General features: G+C 46.1%; 1 protein-coding gene across 1 annotated transcript in view; it reads left to right on the top strand.

The window, feature by feature from the left end:
* LOC135527688 (FYVE, RhoGEF and PH domain-containing protein 1-like) overlaps positions 1-14531 on the top strand; it is a 176494-nt gene that overhangs the window by 85507 nt on the left and 76456 nt on the right. The window contains exons 2-5 of the mRNA XM_064956185.1: positions 4855-5145; positions 5608-5821; positions 7843-8599; positions 14056-14294. Coding sequence (XP_064812257.1) covers positions 4855-5145; positions 5608-5821; positions 7843-8599; positions 14056-14294 — 1501 coding nt within the window. The remainder of the gene's footprint in view (positions 1-4854; positions 5146-5607; positions 5822-7842; positions 8600-14055; positions 14295-14531) is intronic.

A 14531-nucleotide genomic window follows, 5' to 3' on the forward strand; every position in this document is an offset into this window, starting at 1 on the left:
CACACACACACACACACACACACACACACACACACACACACACACACACACACACACACACACACACAGACACACACACACACACAAACAGGCACACACACACACAGACACACACACACACACAAACAGGCACACACACACACAGGCACACACACACACACACACACACACACACACACACACACACACACACACACACACACACACACACACACACACACACACACACACACACACACACACACACACACACACCCCGAAGAACTGAGTGTTTGACGCTCTGCAGCTCTGTCTATAATAACACTAATAAACATAGAGACTGAGTGCATCTGGAATGGAACATTCCCTATGTAGTGCACTACTTATGTAGTTCCCCATAGGACTCTGGTCAAAACTAGTGCACTATGTAGGGAATAGGGTGTCATAGGGGTCTGGTCTAAAGTAGTGCACTATATAGGGAATAGGGTGCCATAAGGCTCTGGTCTAAAGTAGTGCACTATATATATAGGGAATAGGGTGCCATAGGGCTCTGGACTAAAGTAGTGCTCACACACACACACACACGCACACGCACACGCACACACGCACACACGCACACACGCACACACATACACAGAGACAGGCTTTTAAAGGCACAGTCAGCAATATGACGTCCTCGTACAAAGCGGGGAGTCTTCCTGGTTTTCAGACATCAACAACAACAACAACGACAGAATTCCAATCTGCCCAGACTATCGGTCCTGTACGTACTGTACAGGACGTGTTCCATTCACCTCATACTACTGTTACTGTCCTGCATCTCACAAGACTGTATTAGCACGCTGAGCTAAAGACCATATATTAGCTTTAAGAAGCTAACACACATCTGTAGGTTTCAGGCAAGGTCACTCATCAACACAAGTGTGCTTTACTTAACCCTGTTAAGGCAGACACTGTTATCTAAGGCAGACACAGGCAGACACTGTTATCTCCATTAATATAGGGCACCTGGCAGACACTGTTATCTCCATTAATATACAGACACTGTTATCTCCATTAATATAGGGCACCTGGCAGACACTGTTATCTCCATTAATATAGGGCACCAGGCAGACACTGTTATCTCCATTAATATAGGGCACCAGGCAGACACTGTTATCTCCATTAATATAGGGCACCAGGCATACACTGTTATCTCCATTAATATAGGGCACCAGGCAGACACTGTTATCTCCATTAATATAGGGCACCAGGCAGACACTGTTATCTCCATTAATATAGGGCACCAGGCAGACACTGTTATCTCCATTAATATAGGGCACCAGGCAGACACTGTTATCTCCATTAATATAGGGCACCTGGCAGACACTGTTATCTCCATTAATATAGGGCACCTGGCAGACACTGTTATCTCCATTAATATAGGGCACCTGGCAGACACTGTTATCTCCATTAATATAGGGCACCTGGCAGACACTATTATCTCCATTAATATAGGGCACCAGGCAGACACTGTTATCTCCATTAATATAGGGCACCAGTCAGACACTGTTATCTCCATTAATATACACCACCAGCCAGACACTGTTATCTCCATTAATATAGGGCACCAGGCAGACACTGTTATCTCCATTAATATAGGGAACCCGGCAGACACTGTTATCTCCATTAATATAGGGCACCAGGCAGACACTGTTATCTCCATTAATATAGGGCACCAGGCAGACACTGTTATCTCCATTAATATAGGCCACCCGGCAGACACTGTTATCTACATTAATATACACCACCAGGCAGACACTGTTATCTCCATTAATATAGGCCACCCGGCAGACACTGTTATCTCCATTAATATACACCACCAGCCAGACACTGTTATCTCCATTAATATATGGCACCTGGCAGACACTGTTATCTTCATTAATATAGGCCACCCGGCAGACACTGTTATCTACATTAATATAGGGCACCAGGCAGACACTGTTAGCTCCATTAATATAGGGCACCAGGCAGACACTGTTATCTCCATTAATATAGGCCACCCGGCAGACACTGTTATCTACATTAATATACACCACCAGGCAGACACTGTTATCTCCATTAATATAGGGCACCAGGCAGACACTGTTATCTCCATTAATATAGGCCACCCGGCAGACACTGTTATCTACATTAATATAGGGCACCAGGCAGACACTGTTATCTCCATTAATATAGGGCACCAGGCAGACACTGTTATCTCCATTAATATAGGGCACCAGGCAGACACTGTTATCTCCATTAATATAGGGCACCAGGCAGACACTGTTATCTCCATTAATATAGGCCACCCGGCAGACACTGTTATCTCCATTAATATAGGGCACCTGGCAGACACTGTTATCTCCATTAATATACACGACCAGGCAGACACTGTTATCTCCATTAATATAGGGCACCAGGCAGACACTGTTATCTCCATTAATATAGGCCACCCGGCAGACACTGTTATCTCCATTAATATAGGGCACCAGGCAGACACTGTTATCTCCATTAATATAGGCCACCCGGCAGACACTGTTATCTCCATTAATATAGGCCACCCGGCAGACACTGTTATCTCCATTAATATAGGGCACCTGGCAGACACTGTTATCTCCATTAATATACACGACCAGGCAGACACTGTTATCTCCATTAATATAGGGCACCAGGCAGACACTGTTATCTCCATTAATATAGGGCACCAGGCAGACACTGTTATCTCCATTAATATAGGGCACCAGGCAGACACTGTTATCTCCATTAATATAGGGCACCAGGCAGACACTGTTATCTCCATTAATATAGGGCACCTGGCAGACACTGTTATCTCCATTAATATACACCACCAGGCAGACACTGTTATCTCCATTAATATAGGGCACCAGGCAGACACTGTTATCTCCATTAATATAGGGCACCAGGCAGACACTGTTATCTCCATTAATATAGGGCACCAGGCAGACACTGTTATCTCCATTAATATAGGCCACCCGGCAGACACTGTTATCTCCATTAATATAAGGCACCTGGCAGACACTGTTATCTCCATTAATATAGGGCACCAGGCAGACACTGTTATCTCCATTAATATAGGGCACCAGGCAGACACTGTTATCTCCATTAATATAGGGCACCAGGCAGACACTGTTATCTCCATTAATATATGGCACCTGGCAGACACTGTTATCTCCATTAATATACACCACCAGGCAGACACTGTTATCTCCATTAATATAGGGCACCAGGCAGACACTGTTATCTCCATTAATATAGGCCACCCGGCAGACACTGTTATCTACATTAATATAGGGCACCAGGCAGACACTGTTAGCTCCATTAATATAGGGCACCAGGCAGACACTGTTATCTCCATTAATATAGGGCACCAGGCAGACACTGTTATCTCCATTAATATAGGCCACCCGGCAGACACTGTTATCTCCATTAATATAGGGCACCAGACAGACACTGTTATCTCCATTAATATACACCACCAGGCAGACACTGTTATCTCCATTAATATAGGGCACCTGGCAGACACTGTTATCTCCATTAATATAGGGCACCAGGCAGACACTGTTATCTCCATTAATATAGGGCACCTGGCAGACACTGTTATCTCCATTAATATACACGACCAGGCAGACACTGTTATCTCCATTAATATAGGGCACCAGGCAGACACTGTTATCTCCATTAATATACACACCACCAGGCAGACACTGTTATCTCCATTAATATACACCACCAGGCAGACACTGTTATCTCCATTAATATAGGGCACCTGGTAGACACGGTTATCTCCATTAATATACACACCACCAGGCAGACACTGTTATCTCCATTAATATAGGGCACCAGGCAGACACTGTTATCTCCATTAATATAGGGCACCAGGCAGACACTGTTATCTCCATGAATATAGGGCACCAGGCAGACAATGTTATCTCCATTAATATACACCACCAGGCAGACACTGTTATCTCCATTAATATAGGGCACCTGGTAGACACCGTTATCTCCATTAATATACACCACCAGGCAGACACTGTTATCTCCATTAATATAGGGCACCTGTCAGACACTGTTATCTCCTTTAATATAGGGCACCTGGCAGACACTGTTATCTCCATTAATGTACACCACAAAGCAGACACTGTTATCTCCATAAATATAGGGCACCAGGCAGACACTGTTATCTCCATTAATATAGGGCACCAGGCAGACACTGTTATCTCCATTAATATAGGGCACCTTGTAGACACTGTTATCTCCATTAATGTACAGACACTGTTATCCAAACAGACTTACAGTACGGTGAGTTCTTATACGATCCCTGCGGAAATAGAACTGGTGACCTTGGCGGTGTTACGTAAGCATTAACACCGCAGCACATTGACCAATTAAAGAGTGTCCAGCAGAGCGAACTGAAACAGATTGCATCTATCTGCCTGTGGCATCATCGTTTCCTCATTAGCCGAGCCAGTCTATTTTATTGTCTCTGGTCTCTGGACGCCTTTGGCTTTGAACATTGACTGTGGAATGAAAAAATATATATATAAGAAAAGCAGTCATTAATCCCAGTGATAAAACACACACCTCTCTCTACCACTGTTCGTTACACTTCCCGTGTTTAATTCTTACCGAATGCTACTCGAAGAGCAAACAGAGGAAGTTTGACACAGACAACCAGTTGGATTGAAGTGTAGAGCCACGGTAGGAGAAATCCTTGACTGGCCTGTCTGTCCCTCCCCCCAGGCCACTCCACCTCCAATCCCAGGTATATTCTATATTGTATATGTATGTATGTATTTATGTATAATTGATGTCCAATCTTTGTTTCTTCCCTAGGCCCGTCCTCTTCCAGTCCTCGGCTGATGACTAAGAGCCTGTCTCTGGATCCTGGTGCTCACGGTGCCTGCCTCGGGGCCCATGCCGATGACTCAGACACCCAGACCCCTCGCCTCAGCTCAGACCCCGGATCCCTAACCTCCGGATCCCTTGGTCTGCACCCATCCATGCCCCTGCTGTACCCAGCTGGACACGGCTGTAACGGAGGAGACAACAGGAGTGGAACCCCTCAGGAAGTGCCCTCCACCGCCCTCAAGAGACGCCCTCCTCTACCTGGGCCTAAACCACAAGGTAACATATCAGTCTTACCGTATCAACTATAAAATCTTCCAAAGTAGGACAATAAATAGACAGTACGTTGCTCTGTACCTGTGCAGTAACTCTGTCGTTACTGTAGTTTAAATACGTTTTACGAAGATGACCAACACCTGTGTGTCGTGTTATTTCTCCTCAGTCAGTAACATGTTGTTGTTTCTCCTCAGTCAGTAACATGTTGTTTCTCCTCAGTCAGTAACATGTTGTTGTTTCTCCTCAGTCAGTAACATGTTGTTTCTCCTCAGTCAGTAACATGTTGTTGTTTCTCCTCAGTCTGTAACATGTTGTTTCTCCTCAGTCAGTAACATGTTGTTATTTCTCCTCAGTCAGTAACATGTTGTTGTTTCTCCTCAGTCAGTAACATGTTGTTGTTTCTCCTCTGTCAGTAACATGTTGTTGTTTCTCCTCAGTCAGTAACATGTTGTTGTTTCTCCTCAGTGCCCCCAAAGCCTCCTCACCTGCAGCAGAGTGCTGGTGCTCCTAGGCCCTGCCCCCGCGTCCCGGACAAGCCCGTCCCACCTCCCCCACCCTGCAGACCTCTACCTGCAGACCCCAGAGGGGGAGGACCCTGCCGACCGCCGACACTCCCCCGCGCCGAGGGACGCTCCTCCCCCACCGCCTGTGTGCTCTCCCTCATTGAGAAGTTTGAGAGGTAAGATAGATCGATAGATAGAAAGATAGACAGACAGACAGACATTTGAAGTTGGAAGTTAAAGTCATTAAAAGGCGTTTTTCAACCACTCCACACATTTCTTGTTAACATTTACATTACATTTAAGTCATTTAGCAGACGCTCTTATCCAGAGCGACTTACAAATTGGTGAATTCACCTTCTGACATCCAGTGGAATTTCTACTTTGTGCATGACACAAGTCATTTTTCCAACAATTGTTTACAGACAGATTATTTCATTTATAATTCACTGTTTCAAAATTCCAGTGGGTCAGAAGTTTACACTAAATTGTCTGTGCCTTTAAACAGCTTGGAAAATTCCCCAAAATTATGTCATGGCTTTAGAAGCTTCTGATAGGCTAATTGACATAATTTGTGTCAATTGGAAGTGTACCTGTGGATGTATTTCAAGGCCTACCTTCAAAATAGGTGCATCTTTGCTTGACATCATGGGAAAATCAAAGGAAAACAGCCAAGACCTCAAAAAATACATTGTAGACCTCCACAAGTCTTGTTCATCCTTGGGAACAATTTCCAAACACCTGAAGGTACCACGTTCATCTGTATAAACAATAGTATGCAAGTATAAACACCATGGGACCATGCAGCCATCATACCGCTCAGGAAGGAGACATGTTCTGTCTCCTAGAGATGAACGTACTTTGGTGCGAAAAGTGTAAATCAATCCCAGAACAACAGAAAAGGACCTTGTGAAGATGCTGGAGGAAACAGGTACAGAAGTATCTATATCCACAGTAAAACGAGTCCTATATCGACATAACCTGAAAGGCCGCTCAGCAAGGAAGAAACCACTGCTACAAAACCGCCATAAAAAAGCCAGACTACGGTTTGCAACTGCACATGGGGACAAAGATCATACTTTTTGGAGAAATCTGATCTGATGAAACAAAAATTGAACTGTTTGGCCATAATGACCATCGTTATGTTTGGAGGTGAAAGGGGTACGCTTGCAAGCCGAAGAACACCATCCCAACCGTGAAACACGGGGGTGGCAGCATCATGTTGTGAGGGTGCTTTGCTGCAGGAGGGACTGGTGCACTTCACAAAATAGATGGTATCATGTGGCAGGAAAATTATGCGGGTATATTGAAGCAACATCTCAAGACATCAGTCAGGAAGTTAAAGCTTGGTCGCAAATGGGTCTTCCAAATGGACGATGACCCCAAGCATACTTCCAAAGTTGTGGCAAAATGGCTTAAGGACAACAAAGTCAAGGTATTGGAGTGGCCATCACAAAGCCCTGACCTCAATCTCATAGAATATTTGTGGGCTGAACTGAAAAGGCATCTGCGAGCAAGGAGGCCTACAAACCTGATTCAGTTACACCAGCTCTGTCAGGAGGAATGGGCCAAAATTCACCCAACTTATTGTGGGAAGCTTGTGGAAGGCTTCTCGAAAAGTTTGACCCAAGTAAAACAATTTAAATTTATACTTGTTGAGTGTATGTAGACTGGGGATGTGATGAAAGAAATTAAAGCTGAAATATATTATTCTCTCTACTATTATTCTGACATTTCACATTCACAAAATATAATGGTGATCCTAACTGACCTAAGACAGCGAATATTTACTAGAATTAAATGTCAGGAATTGTGAAAAACTGAGTTTAAATGTTTTTGGCTCAGGTGTATGTAAACTTTCAACTTCAACTGTATGGCTGGCGGACAGACAGACAGACAGACAGACAGACAGACAGACAGACAGACAGACAGACAGACAGACAGACAGACAGACAGACAGACAGATAGATAGATAGATAGATAGATAGATATATGATAGATAGATAGATAGATAGATAGATAGATAGATAGATAGATAGATATATGATAGATAGATAGATAGATAGATAGATAGATAGATAGATAGACAGACAGACAGACAGACAGATAGATAGATAGATAGATAGATAGATAGATTGATAGATATATGATAGATAGATCGATGTAACATTCTACTGTCTTATCTGTGTTCACTCTACAGGGAGCAGATCATTGTGGTGCCTGATATCATGGGAGGGGGTCTCTGCAACCCCAGGATCCCTGAGACAGGACCAGGTGGGGGCCCCTTCTCTCCCCCAGTCTCAGAGCTCACTCTCGGCTGTCTCCACGTGGCCTGCCCTCCTGGTTCCTCTCAAGAGCTGGATGACCTACCTCAGGGGCTGGCTGTGTTGGCTGGCGTGGTCCTGGGAGAGAAAGCAGGAGAGACAGACAACATGGAGGAGGATAATGATAAAGAACACGAACTAGGAGCGTTGTGCTCTGCCTCTGACAAGCGCCTGTCCATGGAGTCCGGTTATAGCGCCTCAGAGAAACTCACAGACGCCGTGGAGATAAGGGGGCAGGCGGAGCCGGAAAGCCAATCAGGGATCCCCTCTGACAACTTGTCCCTCCTCCAGCCGCAAGCGGACGGCAAACTGGCCAATCGAGACTCTGGCATCGACAGCATCAGCTCTCCGTCCCACAGTGAGGAGCTGTGTTTCGCCGGCGACGAGGACCGGGTCATCTTCCCCTGTAGTCCCGCCCTCACGCTGCCACGCCTCTCTAGCTCCTCCTCCTGCAGCTATGCGGAGGGCCCGGGGGGAGAGGGGGCATCGGCTGAGGGTGGGGGGGATTCGGAGGGGGACAGTGACTTGGAGGAGGGAAGCGGGGATGAGACCATTGAGCTCATCAACCCCATGATGGATCTCCAACCTCTGGCACTGGCCCTCCCTAAAACAGACAGACAGGACTCTACAGAGGTGGGCCTGACTGTTTTTTAAAACATGAATGTGTGTGTGTGTGTGTTAGTCAGTGTGCATGTGTGTGTTTGTGTGTGTGTGTTTGTGTGTGTGCGTTTGTGTGTGTGTATATTTTTATTTTTTTATTTTATTTCACCTTTATTTAACCAGGTAGGCTAGTTGAGAACAAGTTCTCATTTGCAACTGCGACCTGGCCAAGATAAAGCATAGCAGTGTGAACAGACAACACAGAGTTACACATGGAGTAAACAATTAACAAGTCAATAACACAGTAGAAAAAAAGGGGAGTCTATATACATTGTGTGCAAAAGGCATGAGGAGGTAGGCGAATAATTACAATTTTGCAGATTAACACTGGAGTGATAAATGATCAGATGGTCATGTACAGGTAGAGATATTGGTGTGCAAAAGAGCAGAAAAGTAAATAAATAAAAACAGTATGGGGATGAGGTAGGTGAAAATGGGTGGGCTATTTACCAATAGACTATGTACAGCTGCAGCGATCGGTTAGCTGCTCAGATAGCAGATGTTTGAAGTTGGTGAGGGAGATAAAAGTCTCCAACTTCAGGGATTTTTGCAATCCGTTCCAGTCACAGGCATCAGAGTACTGGAACGAAAGGCGTCCAAATGAGGTGTTGGCTTTAGGGATGATCAGTGAGATACACCTGCTGGAGCGCGTGCTACGGATGGGTGTTGCCATCGTGACCAGTGAACTGAGATAAGGCGGAGCTTTACCTAGCATGGACTTGTAGATGACCTGGAGCCAGTGGGTCTGGCGACGAATATGTAGCGAGGGCCAGCTGACTAGAGCATACAAGTCGCAGTGGTGGGTGGTATAAGGTGCTTTTGTGACAAAACGGATGGCACTGTGATAAACTGCATCCAGTTTGCTGAGTAGAGTGTTGGAAGCAATTTTGTAGATGACATCGCTGAAGTCGAGGATCGGTAGGAGAGTCAGTTTTACTAGGGTAAGATTGGCGGCGTGAGTGAAGGAGGCTTTGTTGCGGAATAGAAAGCCGACTCTTGATTTGATTTTCGATTGGAGATGTTTGATATGAGTCTGGAAGGAGAGTTTACAGTCTAGCCAGACACCTAGGTACTTATAGATGTCCACATATTCAAGGTCGGAACCATCCAGGGTGGTGATGCTTGTCGGGCATGCGGGTGCAGGCAGCGATCGGTTGAAAAGCATGCATTTGGTTTTACTAGCGTTTAAGAGCAGTTGGAGGCCACGGAAGGAGTGTTGTATGGCATTGAAGCTCGTTTGGAGGTTAGATAGCACAGTGTCCAAGGACGTGCCGGAAGTATATAGAATGGTGTTGTCTGCGTAGAGGTGGATCAGGGAATCGCCCGCAGCAAGAGCAACATCATTGATATATACAGAGAAAAGAGTCGGGCCGAGAATTGAACCCTGTGGCACCCCCATAGAGACTGCCAGAGGACCGGACAGCATGCCCTCCGATTTGACACACTGAACTCTGTCTGCAAAGTAGTTGGTGAACCAGGCAAGGCAGTCATTAAAAAAAACGAGGCTACTGAGTCTGCCGATAAGAATATGGTGATTGCATGAGTCGAAAGCCTTGGCAAGGTCGATGAAGACTGCTGCACAGTACTGTCTTTTATCGATGGCGGTTATGATATCGTTTAGTACCTTGAGTGTGGCTGAGGTGCACCCGTGACCGGCTCGGAAACCAGATTGCACAGCGGAGAAGGTACGGTGGGATTCGAGATGGTCAGTGACCTGTTTGTTGACTTGGCTTTTGAAGACCTTAGATAGGCAGGGCAGGATGGATATAGGTCTGTAACAGTTTGGGTCCAGGGTGTCTCCCCCTTTGAAGAGGGGGATGACTTTGGCAGCTTTCCAATCCTTGGGGATCTCAGACGATATAAAAGAGAGGTTGAACAGGCTGGTAATAGGGGTTGCGACAATGGCGGCGGATAGTTTCAGAAATAGAGGGTCCAGATTGTCTAGCCCAGCTGATTTGTACGGGTCCAGGTTTTGCAGCTCTTTCAGAACATCTGCTATCTGGATTTGGGTAAAGGAGAACCTGGAGAGGCTTGGGCGAGGAGCTGCGGGGGGGGCGGAGCTGTTGGCCGAGGTTGGAGTAGCCAGGCGGAAGGCATGGCCAGCCGCTGAGAAATGCTTGTTGAAGTTTTCGATAATCATGGATTTATCGGTGGTGACCGTGTTACCTAGCCTCAGTGCAGTGGGCAGCTGGGAGGAGGTGCTCTTGTTCTCCATGGACTTCACAGTGTCCCAGAACTTTTTGGAGTTGGAGCTACAGGATGCAAACTTCTGCCTGAAGAGGCTGGCCTTAGCTTTCCTGACTGACTGCGTGTATTGGTTCCTGACTTCCCTGAACAGTTGCATATCGCGGGGACTATTCGATGCTATTGCAGTCCGCCACAGGATGTTTTTGTGCTGGTCGAGGGCAGTCAGGTCTGGAGTGAACCAAGGGCTGTATCTGTTCTTAGTTCTGCATTTTTTTAACGGAGCATGCTTATCTAAAATGGTGAGGAAGTTACTTTTAAAGAATGACCAGGCATCCTCAACTGACGGGATGAGGTCAATGTCCTTCCAGGATACCCGGGCCAGGTCGATTAGAAAGGCCTGCTCACAGAAGTGTTTTAGGGAGCGTTTGACAGTGATGAGGGGTGGTCGTTTGACTGCGGCTCCGTAGCGGATACAGGCAATGAGGCAGTGATCGATGAGATCCTGGTTGAAGACAGCGGAGGTGTATTTGGAGGGCCAGTTGGTCAGGATGACGTCTATGAGGGTGCCCTTGTTTACAGAGTTAGGGTTGTACCTGGTGGGTTCCTTGATGATTTGTGTGAGATTGAGGGCATCTAGCTTAGATTGTAGGACTGCCGGGGTGTTAAGCATATCCCAGTTTAGGTCACCTAACAGAACAAACTCTGAAGCTAGATGGGGGGCGATCAATTCACAAATGGTGTCCAGGGCACAGCTGGGAGCTGAGGGGGGTCGGTAGCAGGCGGCAACAGTGAGCGACTTATTTCTGGAGAGAGTAATTTTCAGAATTAGTAGTTCGAACTGTTTGGGTATGGACCTGGAAAGTATGACATTACTTTGCAGGCTATCTCTGCAGTAGACTGCAACTCCTCCCCCTTTGGCAGTTCTATCTTAACGGAAGATGTTATAGTTGGGTATGGAAATCTCTGAATTTTTGGTGGCCTTCCTGAGCCAGGATTCAGACACGGCAAGGACATCAGGGTTAGCAGAGTGTGCTAAAGCAGTGAGTAAAACAAACTTAGGGAGGAGGCTTCTGATGTTGACATGCATGAAACCAAGGCTTTTTCATTCACAGAAGTCAACAAATGAGGGTGCCTGGGGACATGCAGGGCCTGGGTTTACCTCCACATCACCCACGGAACAGAGAATGAGTAGTATGAGGGTGCGGCTAAAGGCTATCAAAACTGGTCGCCTAGAGCATTGGGGACAGAGAATAAGAGGAGCAGGTTTCTGGGCGTGGTAGAATATATTCAGGGCATAATGCGCAGACAGGGGTATGGTGGGGTGCGGGTACAGCGGAGGTAAGCCCAGGCACTGGGTGATGATGAGAGAGGTTGTATCTCTGGACATGCTGGTTGTAATGGGTGAGGTCACCACATGTGTGGGAGGTGGGACAAAGGAGTTATGAGTGAGTGTGTGAGTGTGTGTGTTTGTGTGTGTGCATTTGTGTGTGTGTATGTGTGAGTGTGTGTGTTTGTGTGTGTGTGTTTGTGTGTGTGTGTTTGTGTGTGTGCGTTTGTGTGTGTGTGTGTGTGTGTGTGTTTGTGTGTGTGTGTGTTTGTGTGTGTGGGTGTGTCTCTCCATCTCTCTCTATCAAGCCAATTCAACGAGGCTTTATTGGGAAAAATGTTTACAAAGTAAGTTAAATAAACAAAAAACAAAAAGTGAGAAGACACAACACAACATAAACCCCCCCAAAACTATTTGGGTTTCAAAGGTTTCACAAAGATAAAGACATTTCAAGTATATATATATATATTATCAGAGTTTTACCAATGTGCAAATAGTAGTAGAACGACTGTTAGGGGAAGATACATTAACAGATAAATACTGTTGCTTTTGGTTGCCCTGTTCTCATGGCAACGGGTCACACATTTTTCAGATGCGACTTTACACAGCAGTATTTCACCTAATGGATATGGGAGTTTATCAAGTGTTTGATTTGTTTTCTAGTTCTTTGTGGGTCTGTGTAATCTGAGGGAAATATGTGCCTCTAATATGGTCATATATTTGGGCAGGCGGTTAGGATGTGCTGCTCAGTTTCCACCTCGTTGTGTGGGCAGTGAGCACATAGCCTGTCTTCTCGTGAGAGCCATGTCTGCCTACGGCGGCCTTTTCCAATAGCAATGCTTACGGAGTCTTTACATAGTCAAAGCTTTCCTTAAGTTTGGGTCAGTCACAGTGGTCAGGCCACTGTGTCCTCTCTGTTTAGGGACAAATAGCATTCTAGTTTGCTCTTTTTTTTTTTTTTTTTTTTGTTATTTCTTTCCAATCTGTCAAGTAATTATCTAATTGGTTTCTAATAATTTGGTTGGGTTTAAATGTTTTTCCGTCCTGTGGCTCTGTTGGGGTCTGTTTGTGATCAGAGCTCCAGAACCAGCTGGCAGAAGAGACACTTCTCTAGGTTCATCTCTCTGTAGGTGAAAGCTTTGTGGTGGAATGTGTGGACATTGCTTCATTTTAGGTGGTTGTAGAAATGAACAGCTCTTGTCTGGATGTTGATAATTAATAAATAAATCGTTCTAATTGTATTATTTGGGTTTTTGCGTTGTGGCACTAAGTATATTTATGGGGTGTTTGTCTCAAATTTTGTGAATTTTTGATTGGTGAACGGGGACCCCAGACCTCACAACCGTAGAGGACAATGGGTTCTATAACTGACTGAAGTATTTTTTGCCTGATCCTAATTGGAACGTCGAGATTTATGTTCCTTTTAAAGCATAGAAGTTCCTTCTTGCCTTGTCTCTTAAAGCGTTCACAGCTTTGTGGAAGTTACCTGTGGTATTTTATGTTTAGGCCCGAGGTAGGTGTAATTCTTTGTGTGCTCTAGGACAACAGTGTCTAGACGGAATTTGTATTTGTTGTCATGGCTACTGGACCTTTTTTGGAACACCATTATTTTTGTCTTTCTGAGATTTACTGTCAGGGCCCAGGTCTGTCAGGACCCAGGTCTGTCAGGGCCCAGGTCTGTCAGGGCCCAGGTCTGTCAGGGCCCAGGTCTGTCAGGGCCCAGGTCTGTCAGGGCCCAGGTCTGTCTGAATCTGTGCAGAAGATCTAGGTGCTGCTGTAGACCCTCCTTGGTTGGTGATAGAAGCACCAGATCATCGGCAAACAGTAGACATTTGACTTAAGATTCTTTCTCCATCTCTCTCTCTCTCTCTCTCTCCCTCCGTCTCTCTCTCTCTCTCTCTCCGACCAATCCCAGCTGTCGGTGCAGCAGCGTGTGTTCAACATAGCCAATGAGCTCCTCCACACAGAGAAGGCCTACGTGTCTCGGCTGTACCTCCTGGACCAGGTGTTCTGCTCCTCCCTCCTAGAGGAGGCGCGCTCCCGCTCCTCCTTCCCTCTCGACGTTGTCATGGGTATCTTCTCCAACATCTGCTCTATATACTGTTTCCACCAGCAGTTCCTGCTCCCCGCCCTGGAGAAACGCATGGCGGAGTGGTGAGTTAAACCCTGACGCTAGTCCCTAACCCTGACCCAGGGTCTACCTCTAACCCTAGTCCCTAACCCTGACCCTAAAGTACCTAACCCTGACCCAGGGTCTACCTCTAACCCTAGTCCCTAACCCTGACCCTATAGTCCCTAACCCTGACCCAGGGCCTACCTCTAACCCTAGACTAACCCCGACCCAGGGCCTACCTCTAACCCTAGTCCCTAACCCCGACCCAGGGCCTACCT

This window comes from Oncorhynchus masou, chromosome 33 (assembly GCF_036934945.1).
Source record: "Oncorhynchus masou masou isolate Uvic2021 chromosome 33, UVic_Omas_1.1, whole genome shotgun sequence".
In the NCBI taxonomy this organism is placed as follows: Eukaryota; Metazoa; Chordata; class Actinopteri; order Salmoniformes; family Salmonidae; genus Oncorhynchus; species Oncorhynchus masou.